The following is a 17,761-nucleotide window of genomic DNA, read 5'->3' as shown; positions in this document are numbered from 1 at the left end:
CACACACACACACACAGGGAGACACACACTCTCATTCCTTTAGCTCTAATAGTGCACTAGGTGTCACTTTAATATCTGCTGTGCATTTGTACTGCCCTAAATGCATGGCTAATAGTACAGCACTGTGAGGAGTTTTTTAAGTTTTGGGTGGGGTGGTAAAATGGGGGCATCCAGCGTATGTAACCTCCCATTGGCTCCGCTAATGCGTTCGAGATTAAGGAGCGCAAGTGTCTGTGTGCAAGTGTCTGTGTGTGTGTGTCTACATGCATTCTCACAAGTGTACCCAGACAATGTATGTGTGTTGCGTCAGGACGTAACTGCTGGAGCCCCTCTTGGCAGACCCCCTCTTCTTCCTCTTTGAGCCAAACCCATTATAGTCTTATAAAGGAGAGAGAAGTAGAGGCGTTTGATATGAAGCAAAGGAAATAGATTGGCCTTATTTCCTGCCTGGCTGCTGCGGAGCAGGCACTTGTGTTGCCTAGACGATGCAGGCAATTGACACTCAATTTTGTTTGAAATATCACGCCTCTATCATGCCATTATCAGCTTCCCCTGGTAATCCACAGAGCCGCCCCTGTTTGATATCTGACAATAAGCGGGAGTCACAGAGTCGCAGAATCTCTCACTCGATTACCAGGCACAGAGGGGGAAAAGGGTTGAGAATGAAAGGGAGCAGACGACGATGGAGCAAGAGGCAAGGCAAGGAAGGAGTGTTTGAAGGAAATAGAGATGGAAAGATTGCAAGAGGGAAACAGGGAGGCTGAAACAGTCTCACATTTGTATGATTAAAGTGGTAGCGGAGATTATACCTGAGGCCTCGCAGAGACAAACAAAGGAGCCCAAAAGGCCTGGCATTGTGGGATGGAGAGAATCCGGCACTCTACAGGGGTTGGGACTCTACGCAACTGAGAAAGTGGGGCGATCTTGTAAAGCGTACCCTCTCATCTCAAGAGGGCTGTTGGGTAGGCCGGCATAACCACAGTGCTGGAATCCTTCTTTCTCTCCTCTGTGGATGTCTGAGCATCATCTCTGTGCGTGCCAGCGCGTCTATGTTCTATTTCCCGCTGGCACTGCATGAAAGCAGGAAGCTCTCACCCAACCAAAAGGTGAGGATCTGGCTTATGAAGTGCGAGTGTTACCTTCCGGTGTTGACGACCTCTGTCACGCGCTATGTGCTGGAACCTTTGACGGGGGGGGGGGGGGGGGGGGGGGCTAGTATTGACATACGCTGAATGTTTTCAGATGCTCCTCAAACAACACAAAACACAGCTGTTAGTCCCTCGGCTCCTGGACGGGCGGAGAATATGCGCGGTAATAAGGTGTTGTCGTAAAGGAGGTCTGAGCCCAATGGTAAGAGAAGAGAGAGGCGTCGCTGACACGTTAGAGGTGGGTCCACTCTTTCCCTCTGTGCGGTGGTGATATTCAAAAACAACAGTTTTTTTTTTCGTGAACACACTCCAGGGCAGGGGTGCCAGCCTCAAAGGAAAAGGAAGTTAATGACGGGAAATATTAGGGGACCGTCTGGAGGGAGTCTGAAAGACCCTTCCTCCCGAAAAGCTGCTCGGGCTGCGGCAGGTTTCCCATGTTGGGTTACTACAATACGGTCTCTTTCACACAGGTGTGTTGACGCCTGGGGCAGGCTTGGCCTCGGCCCGTTCCATTCACCCTGGCTGATTTGAACAATAACTATCATGTCTCTTAAAAGAGAAGGGAGGGTGAAGCGTCAAGAAGAAGATGCCTGAGAGCTGTGTCGGGGGCCAAGAAAACCCCCCCGCTGCCGTTGTCAGAGCTTGTTGATGTTGTTTCGGGAGGGAAAAAAAACGGACTCTTTTAAACCCATCCCCCTCTTTCCATAACTCAGACATTTTGTTTTTCCCTCTTCCCCTTTCGCTCCCTCCACTTTTGCACTGGATTCAGTGTTTAGTGCCGTAGGACAGAGTGGGGTGAAGAGACAGAGGAACAAAGTGCTGCTGTGTGGAGCAGCAGCTGCTGCTTGCCGGATCAAAGGGGCAACAAGCGTGGTCTTCCTGGCCCAACGCTGCTCTGGAGGTGTTTGACGGACAGTCAGCAGCTGGGGCCGCACAGCCCGCCATGCAGGGGTCATGCTGCTGGACTGCAAGGCCCAGGGGTGACATGCCCTCACCGGACAGGGGGGAAGAGTGGAGAAGGTGTTGGATGGGAGGGCAAATAGAGGGAGAGATGTCTATGTTGGTTTCCTTTGTTGTTGGTCCTGCTGTTGCAGTTTGCAGTGTTACCTCTGGGATTATTACTGTATTTTTCCAGTATTCACTGTTACTTTTTGCACATGCATCCACCGTAATGCATAGGCGGTGGTTGAAGCCTGATTTTAAGGGTAAAACCGTTCCTAGAATAGCATTGTAGCCCACACTGCAGCATTCCACTTTCGTGCTGACAGAATTTCCGAGCGAGAGCAGAGAGACAGACAGGGAGCGAGCATGCCGCAGTGCTATTGATTTATTTTAATTAGCTGCTCGTTAAATCGTGTGAGTTTGCAACACAAATATATAATTCTTTGTCTGATTTTCCACTCAAAGCCTTAATGACTCGCACTCCCCGGGTTTCAGAGAGGAATGACTTCTGCAGCTAGACTGACGGAGCAATGCAAATGTTACTCATATCGGGCGGAGGAGGGGGCCGGGGACTTGCCACAAAAGGGCAATGAGTGGAGTAATAAAAAGGGTAAGAAAAACAGGTCAGTGAAAGTCCATGGAATAGAGGTGAAACAGTCCCCCTTTGAGAGGCCGACAAAAGAGTGTGGAGGGGGGGTCTGGAGGCACAGTGGACGAGGGAAAGAGGGGGAGAGAGAGAGAGAGAGAGAGAGAGAGAGAGAGAGGTAGAACTATGTAAACACAGTGGCTGCACTAAACGTGGGCCCTCTCTGACGTTCCTTAAAAAAAAGATCCCGCCTCGCTCCGCTTCACATCTGCACTAAATCAAACACGGGGTGAGGTAATGTTTGCCCGGCTTATGTCTCTTGACTCCTGTTTGTACTTAAAGGAAGGAAAAAGGGATAGAAAAAGGGAAACTGTCTCAGATAGGATGAGCTTGAGGAAGCTTCCCTTTTCCGACCCCATCTCTTTGTCCATGATCTCCATCCTGGAGGAGTAAAGCCATTTGAACGCTCCTTTGTGAGACTTTATGATAAATCCATACTGTGGGTTCAGTGTGGTGTCAAGATCTGAGCTGATTCAATCAGGGCTGTTGACAGTACAGTAGATCAGTGCTGAGGTTCAGCAGCCCCCGACTGCCCAACTGTCTGACTAGACAATAATTAGTGTTTGCTTATACTAAACACACCCTCCTCATGGGGTTAATTTGCATGAACTTCCTGGTAGTGGTTTCTTTTTCTTTTTTTGTTGGAGAGGGAGGGATCAAACCTTTGATTCGAGTGGGTTGTGACTCAGTGGCTGGGGGTTTGGAATCTTTATTTCTGTCTGAAGCAGATGTATGGAAGCAATGAGCTATAATAGGAACCAGAGGACAGTCGTGTTTGCAGGCTGTGATCAGCTATCGAGTTCAGCACGTTCTTGTTCAGATTGCGTTGCATCCGGTCCTCCTGCAAAGACACACGGAGGCCTAAAGAATTTGACTGACAAACATAAACTCGCCCCCGTGTCCCTTGCATGGGAGCTGTCAAAATGGGCAGTTGCAGGTCAGCCCGTGAAGTGATGAACTGTCAACAATTTTCTGCGTTACAATTTTCGGCCTCCTTCTTTCACACTTTCAACCGGCGTACATTCAGAGCAGTCCGGCGGTCTTTTCTTCAGAGGATACACGCTCAGTTTTTCTCTGCTGTCTCACTCTGGCTCTAGGCTCAGTTTCTTTCTTTCATCACAAACTCGTCAAACGAGTGACCCTACTCCTGATTGGCTGGGTTCCCTCCGATCTCCACAGCAATTGGCCAGCCAAGCAGCAAGGCTCTCTCTCTCTCTCTATCACACTCTCTTTCTCTCCTGGCTGTGCTCTAGGGTAGGGTGGTTTGCATGCCGATTTCTGGGGGAAGGAATGCTGACAACAGGAGCGAGTTACCAGGTGTGGCTGCAAGTCAGCTACCCAGAAACAAGGCATTTCTGATGAATTGAGATGAGGAAGCAAGAAAAAACAAGAATAAACACAAGTCTGACAGACCGGTTTTCTGTGATTTCATTTCCGAACTACCTGCACCTCCAAAACTTCCCTTTACCAGAAAGGGTCATAGAGCGAAAGTAGTAGCCTATGTTTTAGAATTATGCAACTTCTTTATCAAGTATATTCACCTGTCTCTGACCAGCCCTTACCTTCACCCACTCCGCACTCACATTCACACACACTCGGTATAGCATAACATTGTGCGCTAGCCAGAGTATTTAGCACCTAAGCAGGCACTCTCTGAAAAGTGTTTCCCTCCTGTGTGTGAGGCAGATATTAGTGCCTAGGGGTGTCATGTTGATCCAGCCCAGCAGAGACCCTGAGTGGACTCCTGCTGCCTTGGCTCCATCGTTCATGTCTACCCATCCTTTTCCTCTGCAATCTGTAAATGAACACACAGGGCGCTAGTAAACGTAGCACTACGTGTTGTCAGGGTTTCTCCTTCTTCCCGTCGACATGTTGCATCTGGATGTACACTCGTGTTTGCACACACTTTGCTGTTCGGGGTATGTCAGCGGGAAGGGCTACTGTCGGCCAATTGGAAGCAGATTGTGAGGAATGCGCCGGCGGTGGACATGCACGCACGTTGACTGACGTGCATACATAATTCACATGAACGCTCCAACGCATTCTTAGCACTGCAGGAGCAGTTCTTGATATGCAACTTGAAAATGTGTGACGGGCTTATTGGCTTGAACCGGCCAGTTGCTTACGTTAAACAGCAGTGTGCCGCTGCCCCCATCGGCCCCCTTTCCTCCTGGGATAATGTACACATTCTGAGCTGTATCCCAAGGAATGACCTCCACACGACCCCCTAACCTTGCCTTTAATTATTTGTTTGAAGACAGCATGGAGTTCCCATGCTGGGAGGCTGTGTGTGTAGGTGTGTGTTGGTCTTTCTGTGCACTAACATTGAGCAGAGGCAGGCCGTAATAAGCTAGACCACCAGATGTAGATAATAAAACATGGGCTTTTGGTTGGAGGTTTTTAGCTAGTGTCCCCTGTGAGCCTCCTGGTTTCTGGTTAGTCTACAGACACACTGGCGGTGGTTGTGGTCATGTCCATGGTGTTGATGTGTAGATTTACAGCGCGCACACGTATGTTTTAACGAGTGGTCGGGAATTCTTCGTCCCTCTGGTCAACCTCGGGTGTCTCTCTCAGGGCCTTGGGTCTTCAGATCGGTCCATCTGTCCGGCTATCCCAGGTTGACCGGCCTTCATCTCTGGAGGATTCCTGGTTGTGTTGTTTTAAGCACACACCATTAGCAGCTCACGGGCTGAGGGAAAACAGTGTTATCAGGCCTGGCTCTGATAATCTCAATTGGCTTTACTCAGACTGATAAAAGGTGCTCTAAGGCCACGAGAGGAGCCCTTGGTCACCCCCCCCCCCCCACTCCCCCCAATGCACTGCATCGCCCCTTGCTTTACTATGGCAACTTCTTTAGCATACAAAACAGAGCATGTGTGTGAGATATGGCGGTGGTCGACTAACAGGGAATGTTGACGAAAAGCAGGTTCATCTCAGAAAATACTTAATTAATACCATTCCAATGATAGCTAAACCTATTTCCCTGGATGTCAGAAATGTTCTGGATAAACATAAGTGGGAGAACACTGTTTTCAAAGAAGTATCTAGAATCACAGCACACTCTCCAGTACATTGAGTATTTCTTCTGCAGTCACCAGAAACCATATTGACAAATTTAGCACCTGGGAAGGACATTCCTGCTATTATGTGTTTATGGTTATGTCCCAGAATAGGTAAGAATGCACATGGTTGTGATTTTGAGACCCTTGATGCTTCCACGAGGGGAGAAAGCGGGACATATTTTTTGGCAGGCCTTCTACTGTGAGTGTGATACCAGGAGTCCTTCTGCTTACTTGCTCAGCTGGTTTTGATGCTGGAAGTGTCTTTCTCTCTTAAACACGGCAGGTATTTCTGACAGCACAGCCATCTAGGAATATTTTGCCCTCTTTTTTTCTATGGAAAAATACTTTCACACTTAATAAACCTTAATCCTCATTCCTCCTTGAAATCGCAAGTCATGCATTACAATCATATAATTTCCAATCCAACTTTTATTGGCGCAGCTCACCTCCCTTTCTCCACTTTTGATCCCTCTCATTCTCATATGGATGCGTTTCATCTTTTTTCTCTCTGGGGCCCGCGGCACCCCTGCTTACTGCACTCTGGATGCCCCCTGGCAAATGAGCACCGCGGCTCTCTTCTCCCAACCGTGCATTTTGTACCTTTAACCATGTCACTTTGAGCCGGGCAGATTACAGGCGTTTAAGTTCATTGGAGAAGGTAAGGGCAGGTATCAGGGCTTCATGGGGGATTAGGAGCCCAAATTGGTTCCAGATCTCTCTTCCTTCTAATGACCAGTTCTTTACCGTACTGACGGTGCCGAGCAGGCCGTACGCTAGCGAAGGGCGGTGGCCCGTGGGGCCTTGTTTTTTTTCTCTCCTGTGCTTTTGGGGAACCAGCAAAGGACTCCATGCTGGACAGCTCCAATGTGGTTTGAAACCCGTCTTTAATATCAACCACATGGAGGTACCTGTAGTGCTTAGTCCATGCTACGTTTGTATCATGTGAAAGTGAATGAGACAGAGAGAAAAAAAAGAGGCTAAAAGAAGAATAAAGACAGGAAGGGGAAGATCTTGCTCGGCCCGAGCTGCCAGCTTGTGTTTGACACAGCCCAAGGCATCTCCATTCCAAGTTAAAAAGGTTGCCCCTGGCTGGCATTCACCTCTGGATGACCTCTGGGTCTACACTGGAAAAGCCACAGGAGCAAGGCCGGCTGGGGAGGCTTTGTGGAGCTGCACTTATTCGCTGCTGTGGTGGTGATAAAACTTCAGACAGCCTAATTGATGGGCTCGCTGACATAACAATACCTTGTGAAAGCACGGAGTGGCCTATGCCTGGTCCTCATTTCTAGACAGCTGGAAGGGAGCAGAACCCCCTACAATGAAGCCAGAGTGGGGGTCCCACAGAGGCAGAGGGGGTAGGTGGGGGAGGAATGGTGGGGAGTAATGAAAGGAACCATTTGTATCCTGCACTTTGCTAACTTAAATTCCAATGGGTGGTAACAATCCAGAGACAAGGTTGTTTCGGAGAATGGACCGTAGACAGAATGCCATACAGTATGTGTGAAGTCGCTATGTGAGACAGCAGGAGAGAGGGATGTGCCACAATGAGGGTTCTTCTGTGCCCAGGCTGCACTTAATACTTGAGGAATGTCTCCCCGGTGCCCATAGCAACCAAACGTAATCAAAAGCTTTATTAAAAGAACGGGGAATAGATCATAAGGAACATTAAAAGTATCCCTCGCTGGGTTCCTAAGTCAGCACACAATTGCCCTTTTGTTTGTTGCTGTTTTGTTGTGAGCGCCTCTTTCAAGGACTCGGTGGCTAATGTTGCCATTAAGTCATGCAAAACTGTTTTGTCTTTGTGGAGGCTTGTGATGAATCTCTCTCTCTGTGTGTGAATGCGGGCTGATTTAACGTTTGTTTTTCTCCTCTGTTTTTTTTTTCTTTCTTCTTCTTCTTCTCCCTTCTCTTCTCTCTGCCAGGTTCATTAACGCCAGAAGAAGAATAGTACAGCCCATGATTGACCAGTCAAATCGAGCAGGTAAATAAAAATAAAAAAATACGACAACAACAACCCAGTGGACGTAGAGCAGCTGAGTGCTGCTTCTCTCTCTTTCTTTCCTCCCGCATGTAGACTCTCTTTACAAATCCTTTGCTGGCAAGCATTTTATGCCTGGAGCCCAGCTTTTTTTTTTTTAAAGGGGCATCCTCCACCCCCTACTCCCCCTACTCCCCCTACCCCCCTCCAAAAAAATCTCTTCTACTACTCCCTCACTGTCATCTCCCCCCTTTTCCATTTTCTGTATGAAATGGGTAAAGCTGTGGGTGCATGCCGTTTGCTGATTGAATCTAATTGGAGATTTCCCAGTCTAAGTGCAGCGAGAGGTATATTAGCACCCTCCCTGTGAGTTACTAATTGGACACAAGAGGAGTGCCAGAAATGCTAGCAGCAATTTATGAGTTATCTCCTCTTTAAGGCTGTTTTTTTTTTTGGATTTTTTTTTTTTCAAGGGTTAAGAGGGATTCCCCCCTTACTTTTTTTCTGCCGCGTTTTTATTTTATTCCCTCAAGAATTACTTTTCTGAATTTTAATATCAAGTAGTCATTGAGGCCGTTTCAAATATCAAGCCTGCTACAAAGCTGCTTAATTTTTTTTTTGCATAATGCTATCAGTTAATGTATTTTCAGTCATGAAAACTGCCCTTAGGAGGAATAATGAGTTAAACATTCTGCCTTGATTAAATCAGATGTGATGTTTTGATTTAACGCCAAGGCATGGAGAAATTCTCCTTTCTTAAAATAGATTACGAAAAGCCTCCTATTGCTAATTGATTACACATCTACTTCCCACATCAATTGTAGTCAGATTACAAAAAGCACCAACTGAGTAGTAAACACGCAACTATGTGATCCCGTGGAATGATTCAGCCAGCCTAAGCTTCATTGACTTTGGCATTACCAGAAAGAACCCAAGTAATTTGTCTCGGGGAGGGAAAAGCTGTTATTGTTGATTACCAAGCTCCCCAATTTAAAAAGGTCCCCACACACCGGGGTGGAGATTGTTCAAAATGAACATGAGCCGTGATTAAAATGAGATGCACTTACAAATGTGGGTGACTCCTTCTGCAATTATAGCCCTCTTGAGTGGAATATTTGTTAGCACGCAACCGATATAAGCTAATCAACAATCTCTACAAAAACAGCATGACTAACAGCTCCCCCTAATCTTTAGGAATTACTGATTATCCAAGATTATATTGCTACGGTCCTAGAATAAATCATTTTCTACAGTCTCTAATGAGCATCAGTTCACCTGCGCTAATATTAGGCAAAACAAGATCAAACTGAGAAAATTGATTGCTACTGATTCTTCTGTATTTTAACAGATAATCAGGTGAATCCTTCAGAATATTCAATAATGTTCAATTAGACGTTATGTTGAGGAGTAGATGACTATTGACTTGAGCCCTGACTGGGTGATCTGCCCCATGGCAGACATTCTTCTCCTGTCAAACCGCATGCCTTCTTCTTAGAGAACAATGGGAATGTGGTTTTGAATGACGTGTGTGTGGGTGTGTGTGTTTTCTGTGTGTGTGTGCGTGCGTGTGTGTGTGATTGAATGAGGGTGCTTGCATGCATTGGGACCTACTGTATGCGTGTTTGCATGCCACGCGTCAGTCAATGCGGTTCACAAACATGAGCACAATGTCTTTCAGTATGTTTGGGCCTGAGCTGGGACAATTGCTGATTGTCTGGTGTGTTTTCTCTTCTTCCCCCTCCCTCCCTTTTTCATGTCCACGTTTTGACTACAATCAGGTTTTCTTCTTGATCCTTCAGTGAGCCAAGGAGCAGCATACAGTCCAGAGGGCCAGCCAATGGGCAGCTTCGTTCTGGACGGTCAGCAACACATGGGGATCCGACCAGCCGGTAAGCCGGTCCGCCCGTCTTCCTGCATCCGTGTTCCCTCTCCCTTTTTACCAGACACCATGTTCACCCTCACTTATTGCACAGATGATCAACGCTGATCATCTTGTCTTTAGCAGGAGATTAAGTCACCTGATAATAAAACTGCTACACACCCACAATAACACCTCTCACTGTTTCGAGACTGTCGGCTGTCTGTCCTGCTTGTTTTATTTTTCTCTAATTAAACACTTCTGGGAAAACCCCTTTCAAATGATCATAACACAGTGGTTTGTGGGAGGCCATGACAAACCACCTCCCTAATAATTTGCCATCAACCGTTAAGCACGCACCCTCCCTCTCAGCGGTTCTCCTCTATACGCCGTGATTCAAACTCCTTCTGACCCTTTTCTGGCGTGTATCTTCTCTTTCTAGGGCCTATGAGTGGAATGGGGATGAATATGGGCATGGATGGGCAGTGGCACTACATGTAACCTCCATCTTGTAAAGCAAAACGCAAAGAAAAAAGGGTGAAGTAAGTACTGGGCTCTTTTGCTTCTTTTTTTTTTTTTTACACTGTCGGGCTGTGGATTTTATGTTTTTCTTTCACATCACCAGCGCTAGTCCTTCTTATCCTGAGCCTCTTCTCCCCATAGCATCAATAACTATAAACCAGGACGCATGGCTGTTTTAGCCAGACGCTTTTAAGGGGAAAATAGGGGGGGTGGGGGTGGGGGGGGACATGGCGGTAGCCTAAGGATGAATTTAGGACTTGGGAAAAAAAAGGGGGGGGGGGGGGGGGGGGGGTCCTGGGACAGAGAAGACCCGTCGACTTGTGGCGCCAGACAACAGGAGCAACAAGAAGAAGAAGGAGGGGAAGAAACAACCTGGCATGGCACGCACAAATTTATTCATCACAACAGCACCATCGCTCTCCCCATCCCGGACAGCCAATGCAAATGTTGAACATTTAGGGAAAAAATAACATCTCCTGGGGAAGGGGCTGACGGGGAGAAATTAAGCAGGCTCCAGTGAAGCGATAAAGAAGGAGAAGTGAAACTGTCCTCAGAGTGACATAAATCTGTCTGGGGAAGGATTGATGCCCAAATTATCTTATATGCAAAGACGGGAACACCGCAGTACATTACGGTCCCCGAGCGAGATATACGGGCCCTGGGTGACATGGCCGATCCTTCACTGGGGGTTTGGTTTGAGCTGTGTAAAGGGAGGAATGAGTCTGTGTGTTTTGATTATTTTTTACTGGAGGGAGACGATTTAAGGAGGGGGCGGGGGCCAGGGACTAGCCTGACCCGAGTCGCACAGAAAGGAGCAGGGAGACATTGAGATAAATTTATAAGGTTGAAGACACAAGCATGACTGCATCTAAAAGGGAAGGAATCTCTTTCACACATAGAGATACAGACTCTCTGTATCGCTGTGATTCGGATTCTCCGTCTCTCTCTCTCACACACACACACACACACACACACACAGACACCAATCCCTATTCAGCTAAATGGCGGCAGTCTGATTAAGCTGGCCATTTCCCCTCCCGCTTGTGCCACAGTGCTGACATTTGAAAAATCAAGACATATCACATCCAAAAGGCAGCAGTGCAGAAGAGATTTTATTTTAACACCTAAACTCCCTTGCCCAATGAGGCACAATATAATAACACTTACCTTGATTAAAAGAACCCTTTATATGTAAATGGTGGACTGAATTTTCCAAGGGGTCACAGCGGCAATTCTGCCGACAGAGATCATTTCACACCTCTTGTCCTTGCTCCATCTCTCTCTCTCTCTCTCCCTGTCTTTCTCTCCGTCTCTCGCTCGTTTTTATCCCATTCCTTCCTGTCTTTGCTAATGGTGGCAGAAAAGAAAAAAAATCGGGAGGCAATGTTCCCTAAAACAGCCACACAGAGACAACATTTGCTCAGGTTGGCTAATTCTTAATACACGGCTATATCATTTTTAGACTATTTAATTACGTAACATACTTTATGCTTCATGACCAATTACATTAATAGCCTAATACAGAGGAATATTACCCTCTCTTGATTTGATTACACAGCCACACAATATGGTATATTTGGTACTTAATTATGGCCAGTCATTGAGCAGGGCCGCTGTGCCATAACCGAAGTGCACAGCCAGCCAGGGAGGCATGCATGCAGAGATGGAGTGAGAGAGAGAAGGAGGGGGGGGGGGGTCTGTCCTCAGTTATTGTCTTCAGATGGTTTTACCACTCTTGTTAATAAAGGAGGGGGTCTCAGATCTACTTAACAGAATGAATACAGCTTACAAGACTGGAGATTACCAGCTTACAGTGTCAAAAACATCTGCTGGGCCTTTTAACAGGAGCTGCTGTAGGTTATATGGAGGTGAGGGCACCCATCATACCACAACGCCCTCGATGATTTATTTATTTTATGACCCCAGTAGTGAGGTTTTAAGAGACCTGCTCTGACAAACATGTGCATTTCAAATGAACTGACATGAAAAGGGAGTATTAGAAAATAGCACAGCTTTCAACCAATGCGTCTGCTCATTAATCATGGCTTTTGCTGTCCTTGTTTTTTTTTTTTTTCTTCCTTTCTGTCCTCGTCCTCCTGTTCCCCTCACCGGGGCCCTCCAGTGTAATTTCTTAATTGCAGTGTACTAAGGTGGAGGAATGCAGAGAGTGAGCATGCCTAGTGACCTTGCAGCGACCTCTTCCCTCCTATTACAGCTTCTAATCCTCCAGGGGTTCACATTACAAAGCAGTTCGGCCCAGACCCAATCGCAGACCCATGCCCCCCCCTGGCTCCAGCAGGACCCCCTGCTCTCACTTGCATCTCCCCAAGGTCCAGGCCTTTAGACCAGCCGTGTTCCCATACTACAGTCCCAGGCTTCAGGAGGAACCTCCCCCCCCCCACCAGCTTACTCTTTTCTTCTTTTTTTTTTTTTGATTTCAACAAACAGTGAAAAAAAGGACAAACAGTGGCACTGCTGAGCCAGCTCTGTGTCCCGGGTCCTGTCACAGTGTGAGAGATGCCAGCATGCTGAGGTCTCCACACATAGGAAGCGAAGTACATCTTAGGGGACGTCATTATAACACCCCTGCATTTCCTTTCTTTTCTCTTCCATCTTGCTTTTATCTTTGCTGCTCCTTTTCTACTGGCAAAGCCCATACTTCCATGCATTTAAGAGCAGACCTTTGTTTTTGCTTAAAATGCTTTCATTCGGTGGAACTGAACTGTCTTTTTTCTTTCTGCCTTGTTGATACAGCTAACCAAGTCTTTAAAGGCCTTTTAAATCAACCATGTTCACAGAGGCTCGTTCCCATGAGGGAATGGCAGTTTGGTTTGTCTCTTGAGTCGACTTGGGAATTGACTGTTCCACTTATAGTATATAGAACAGAATTAGCACTTCTCCACATCAATACGGCTGGTTGGTTTTCCTCACATCTTCCTGGGCTGCAGTGTCTGTGGATGACGGAGGATCATTTTCCAACCTGAGGCCCGACCACAACACCACCGGGCATTGTAAACCACTCACTACAGCCCAAAATAGCCCAGTGCAATAATGTCTGTCTTTATTTGTCGAAGCAAAAAAACTCTGCAGTTACAGACGCGGTGTCATAAAATCCGCTGAGGCCTTTGCCGTTGAAGTTACGGGTTTAAATTGAGTTAAGCCCTGTTAATGGAGAAGGAACATGTCATGGTTTTATTGAGTGTGTAAATTAATTAAACTCTTTCTTTGTGTGTCCCTCGCAGGTCTACCAGGCATGCCAGGGGAGTACGTACCTCAGAGCGGTCCAATGGGCATGGGCATGGCCCCACCAACTTACGCCAACCCTCATCAGATGACCCCTCACCCTTCCCAGCTCCGACACGGACCACAACTCCATGCATACCTGCCCAACCACCCCCACGCCCACCACCCTCATCACCATCCTCACCACGCCATGCTGATGCATGGAGGACCCTCATCGCATCCAGGAATGACCATGTCTGCACAGAGACCCCCTTTGCTCACTCCCTTCGACCCCAGTGCTGGAGGACAAGGCCTGGACATCCATGCCCAATAGTATAAGGAAACTTTGCTACCATGACAACAGCAGCTACTACAAGAAAACTTTTTTTTTTTTTAAAAGCAGCAGGCCACAGTAAATCCTATTTGGAGACTATTTTTAAGAATAAAAGGCAAATCCTTGTGACCAGAATTTGACACTAAAGAAACAGAATTCCAGATCAGCTGTGATGATATTTTTTCTTTTTTTTTTTTTAGACTTGTCAATTTTGTTACTTTCATCCAAAACGGAGGACCAAGCTGACAAGAACACTTTGTAAAGTCTTGGGCTTTTGGTAAAGATCAAGAGAAGATGTTTTGACGTACACTTGTGCAAAGAATGGACGGACGCACACACTCTAGAAATCACACACTTTTCGCACACTTACTCACACACCATCATAAACATGTTCAGTACACTTTCATGTGACGCGCTCAAACGCTTCTAAAATAAAATCACTCTGGAAGATTTAAAAAAAACAACAACAGAAAGACTCCAAGAGTTATAACTACTGTAGTATAAAACGTATAGATAAATAAGTTAAAACTTGTGCATTTTTCGTTGATCACATGGTTTATGTTTCCTGAGCTAGTTTTAGAATTAAAGGTTAACCTTTTCTCTCTCACACTGTGTGTGCTCCTTCCTGGAGGAGAAACTGTCTCGCAGCACAGCACTATAAAAGAAAAAGAAACAACCAGAAGATGAAACATCTCAAACCACAGAGGGCAATCAGGTCCTGTCCCCCATAAGAACAGGGCATGATCGGAGAAGGCTGCTAAATGACACCGGATCGCTCCAGAAGATTCAGTTTGAACATTTGTCATGCCCCTCTTTTTTTGGTTCATGAATGAATGTTGCCCTGTCGGTTTTAAAGGAAAAAAAAAAAGTTCTTCATTTGAATTGCCCAAGCACTGGATTGTGTTGGTTTTATACATTTTATTTTAATATTGTTTTATTTTTTTGTACCCTGGACTCTCATTGGTAAGAGCCTCTTGAAGGAAGCTTAATAGTGGAAAAGCAACATCCTACGGCGCTTCTTTATCTGCGGATCAACATTTTTGCCATAAGGACAATACTGACACAGACGTTGATTCGGCAGCACTGGAGAAGCATTTGATGGTTGATGCACCAAAAAACCTGAAACTTAAAAAAAAAAAAAATGGAAAAAAAATACTTAAATTATGAACTCAATGCTTTTTGGGGTGTGGGTGGGTTTGGGGGGGGGGGGTGGAGCTGAGAGAATATTGTAACAAACTTCGTACAGAGTTCAGTCTATTAATTGTTTCATGTTAGATATTCTATGTGTTTACCTCAATTGAAAAAGAATGTTTTTGCTAGTTTCAGATCTGCTGTGGCATTGATATTGTATGTCCATGAATTCCTTCCTTTTTCAGCACGTGTTCCTCACTAGATGATAAGATGCCGTCTCCCTTAAGCTTTGTCAAAAATACATTAAATACTTGTATGAGGACTGTGACGTAATGTTTAAAAGGTGTTCAGTCACAAATGCTGTAATAAATATTTCATTTTTGATTTTTGTTAGATTTTTTTGTGATTAACTGTGTTATAAACAGAGTTTTTATTCACATAATAGTGATAATACTAATCGGTTAATCATTATTATTACTAATATAAGTAATTGCATTATTATTGTTCAGGTTCACAGAACGTGTTCAGGATGCATTGTTGTTTATCAACAAGGCCTCAAGTTTTAGTTTTGTAAATAATCAGAAAACACAACAGTCGAGCTTTTTTCAAAAATCTAATTGCAATAACTTGTTTTAACCGGACTGACTGTTTAGTTATTTAATTCCCTCTGGTAGTGTGTATAACCAATTATTGTTTGAATATATCTTGCCATGGCTATTTAGGCACTAAAATATGTCCTCTAGATGATAATTAACTACAAATGGTGAAAAGTATTACTTGAATTAAAGCAAACGGTTTTAGACCAAAAGACACACTTTCAGTGATGTGGTGGTAAATAAAAAAAAAGCTCAACAACAGTGGCCTCCACCAGCAACATGTATTGGGACAATAAATGACACTTCTTAAAGAGCATTATTTAATATCTAATTTTTATGAATAAAAATCCGTATTTGCTAATAATTTTAAATTAATAAAACGGATGTGATAACATATTTATCATTATTGATCGTGTAAAAAGATAGGGTTAATATTCATTTTGAATTTAAAAACAAGGGAATTTAGTTTAGGTGATTTCACTGTTAAGTCTCTCCCTGGTGTCCAAACAATAGAGCGTGGATTTGTCCCTGGTGCAATTATTCTGTGAGTGAGAAAAATGCCCTCTAATAGTGTGCTCTGCTGCTTTCTGCCGTTTTCCAGCGCCTCCTGTCGGCCGAATGTGGCAGTGCCGTCACGGGGTGCACAGATGGGCTTTGATGGGCTATCTCTTCTCTCTTCTCCATCTCTCGGCCTGTTTGCCCGCGGCCATCCAAGTCATAGCCTAAAACCAGAAATGACAACATCACTTCGGCTCAAATATGTTCTGCCCTCCACACAGAAGTTTTAAACCTTTTCTCTCGGAATTAAGGCCTCAAATAATTATTTCTTCAGTTGTTGTTGTTTTTTTTTTAGGCCTATAGCATAATGCTTTTCTACCGACTTTGTCTTGTGTGTGTGTACAAACAGATAATACATGGCACAACCTCTAATAATTAAAATAATTATAATACAAAGTATGTATTTTTAAATGAGGTATTAAGTGTACTTACACGTCTAAATTGCGTTTATACTTCCGGCTGTTTGTTCCTGGGATTTTCATGTGGCCTTCTGAAAGTAGATTTTTTCTCCACGTACAATTTGTTATAAAATCTGATCGTTTATTTAGCTTTTTTTATGAATTTGGAATTAATTCAACCCATCGTAAATAACGATAAATATATGTTTACCCAGGATATAGGCCTATTCGAATAATTCTATCACTGTTTATTTATTATGTTCCTGTCTAAAAAAATGACGAAAAGCACAATGACTTTACTTTGTGATCCAAATAGTTACAGTAGCATAGAAAGCCATTAAAATCGTTAAAGTAAAATCAGTGTATTTTATGTTTTTAAATATCTGTTTAGTCAACTTACACTCAGCTTAGATAATTAGTTCCTTTACGTTATATTTAGCATCTGGTTTGAATGTATACCCGCTAGTCATTTTCCAAAAAAAATCCAGCGAGATGTTGAGGCCTTAATCAGAAAAAAAGTGCATTTATTGGTTTCACACCAGTCTAGTTAACGATGCATCTTCTTCTCTGAACCATTCAAACCGTAAACGTCCTTTTTTGTGTTTTTTTGGCCCTCTATTATTCTTTGGATAAAACGGAAGGAAGAAGCCCTCCGTTTTGTGCGGAGATTATCGGATGAAAAAGAGAGAAAACGTGAGGATTACTGTGGATGGAGAGGATTTTAATATTAATAGTTTTTTTTTTCTTCTTTCTTTTCTCTCCCCCCCCCTCCCTCTACTCCCTCCACTCCCCCCTCTACCCCGATGAGACAGAAGGTAGATTGCCTCTGCTGCTTTCCTTTTGCCGATTCGGTGTGACAGGGATGATGGATGATCCAGCCGAGCTAAACAACTCCTCCCCTTCATCTCCTCCCTGTCAAAGCCAGTCCGGGCTGCTGCTGCTGCTGCTGCTGCTCCTGCACGAATCAAATAAGGAATATATTCCCTCTGCACTGCTGCACAATGCAGCCTGGTCCTCGGGAACACGCCCGTGCAACAATATTAAAAGTCCACACACAGTTTACGCGCGTGTTAATGTTAATAATGCTTCTGTTATTGCCTCTGTGTTTTCCTCTGCAGAGCTATGGCAAAAACACAACCAAAATCGGGTATCTTTTTTAGACACACGAGTGCATTAGCTGCAGCTTTTAGAAAGAAAAAAGTTTTGTGTCTGCTTTGCTTTTCTTTCAAATTGCTGAATTGGATGGTGGTCATAAAAAAAGGACGTGCACGAGGGGCTGAGTGTCCTTCGCTTTGCAGCTGGCTCTTCCCGAAATGACTTGCTCAGGGGGACAGTTTTTAGGTTTTGTGTATATAGACACACACGG

General features: G+C 44.9%; 1 protein-coding gene across 8 annotated transcripts in view; it reads left to right on the top strand.

Annotated features, from left to right (window-relative positions):
- meis2a (Meis homeobox 2a) overlaps positions 1 to 15,227 on the top strand; it is a 73,740-nt gene extending 58,513 nt beyond the window's left edge. For 3 of the 8 annotated variants that reach the window (XM_062557161.1, XM_037485851.2, XM_062557160.1), the window contains exons 10-12: positions 7,721 to 7,779; positions 9,555 to 9,665; positions 13,399 to 15,227. In XM_062557161.1, the coding sequence (XP_062413145.1) occupies positions 7,721 to 7,779; positions 9,555 to 9,665; positions 13,399 to 13,712 (484 nt within the window). In that variant the 3' untranslated portion in view covers positions 13,713 to 15,227. Of the gene's footprint in view, positions 1 to 7,720; positions 7,780 to 9,554; positions 9,666 to 10,076; positions 10,177 to 13,398 lie in introns of all 8 variants that reach the window. The other 5 variants (XM_037485846.2, XM_037485847.2, XM_037485849.2 and 2 more) reach the window with 3 other exon arrangements.
- The last annotated feature ends 2,534 nt before the right edge of the window (positions 15,228 to 17,761 follow it).

Source organism: Pungitius pungitius, chromosome 14 (genome assembly GCF_949316345.1).
Source record: "Pungitius pungitius chromosome 14, fPunPun2.1, whole genome shotgun sequence".
Classification (NCBI taxonomy): domain Eukaryota; kingdom Metazoa; phylum Chordata; class Actinopteri; order Perciformes; family Gasterosteidae; genus Pungitius; species Pungitius pungitius.
Note: the sequence above shows the minus strand (reverse complement) of the source record. Positions and strands in the feature narration are given on the sequence as shown.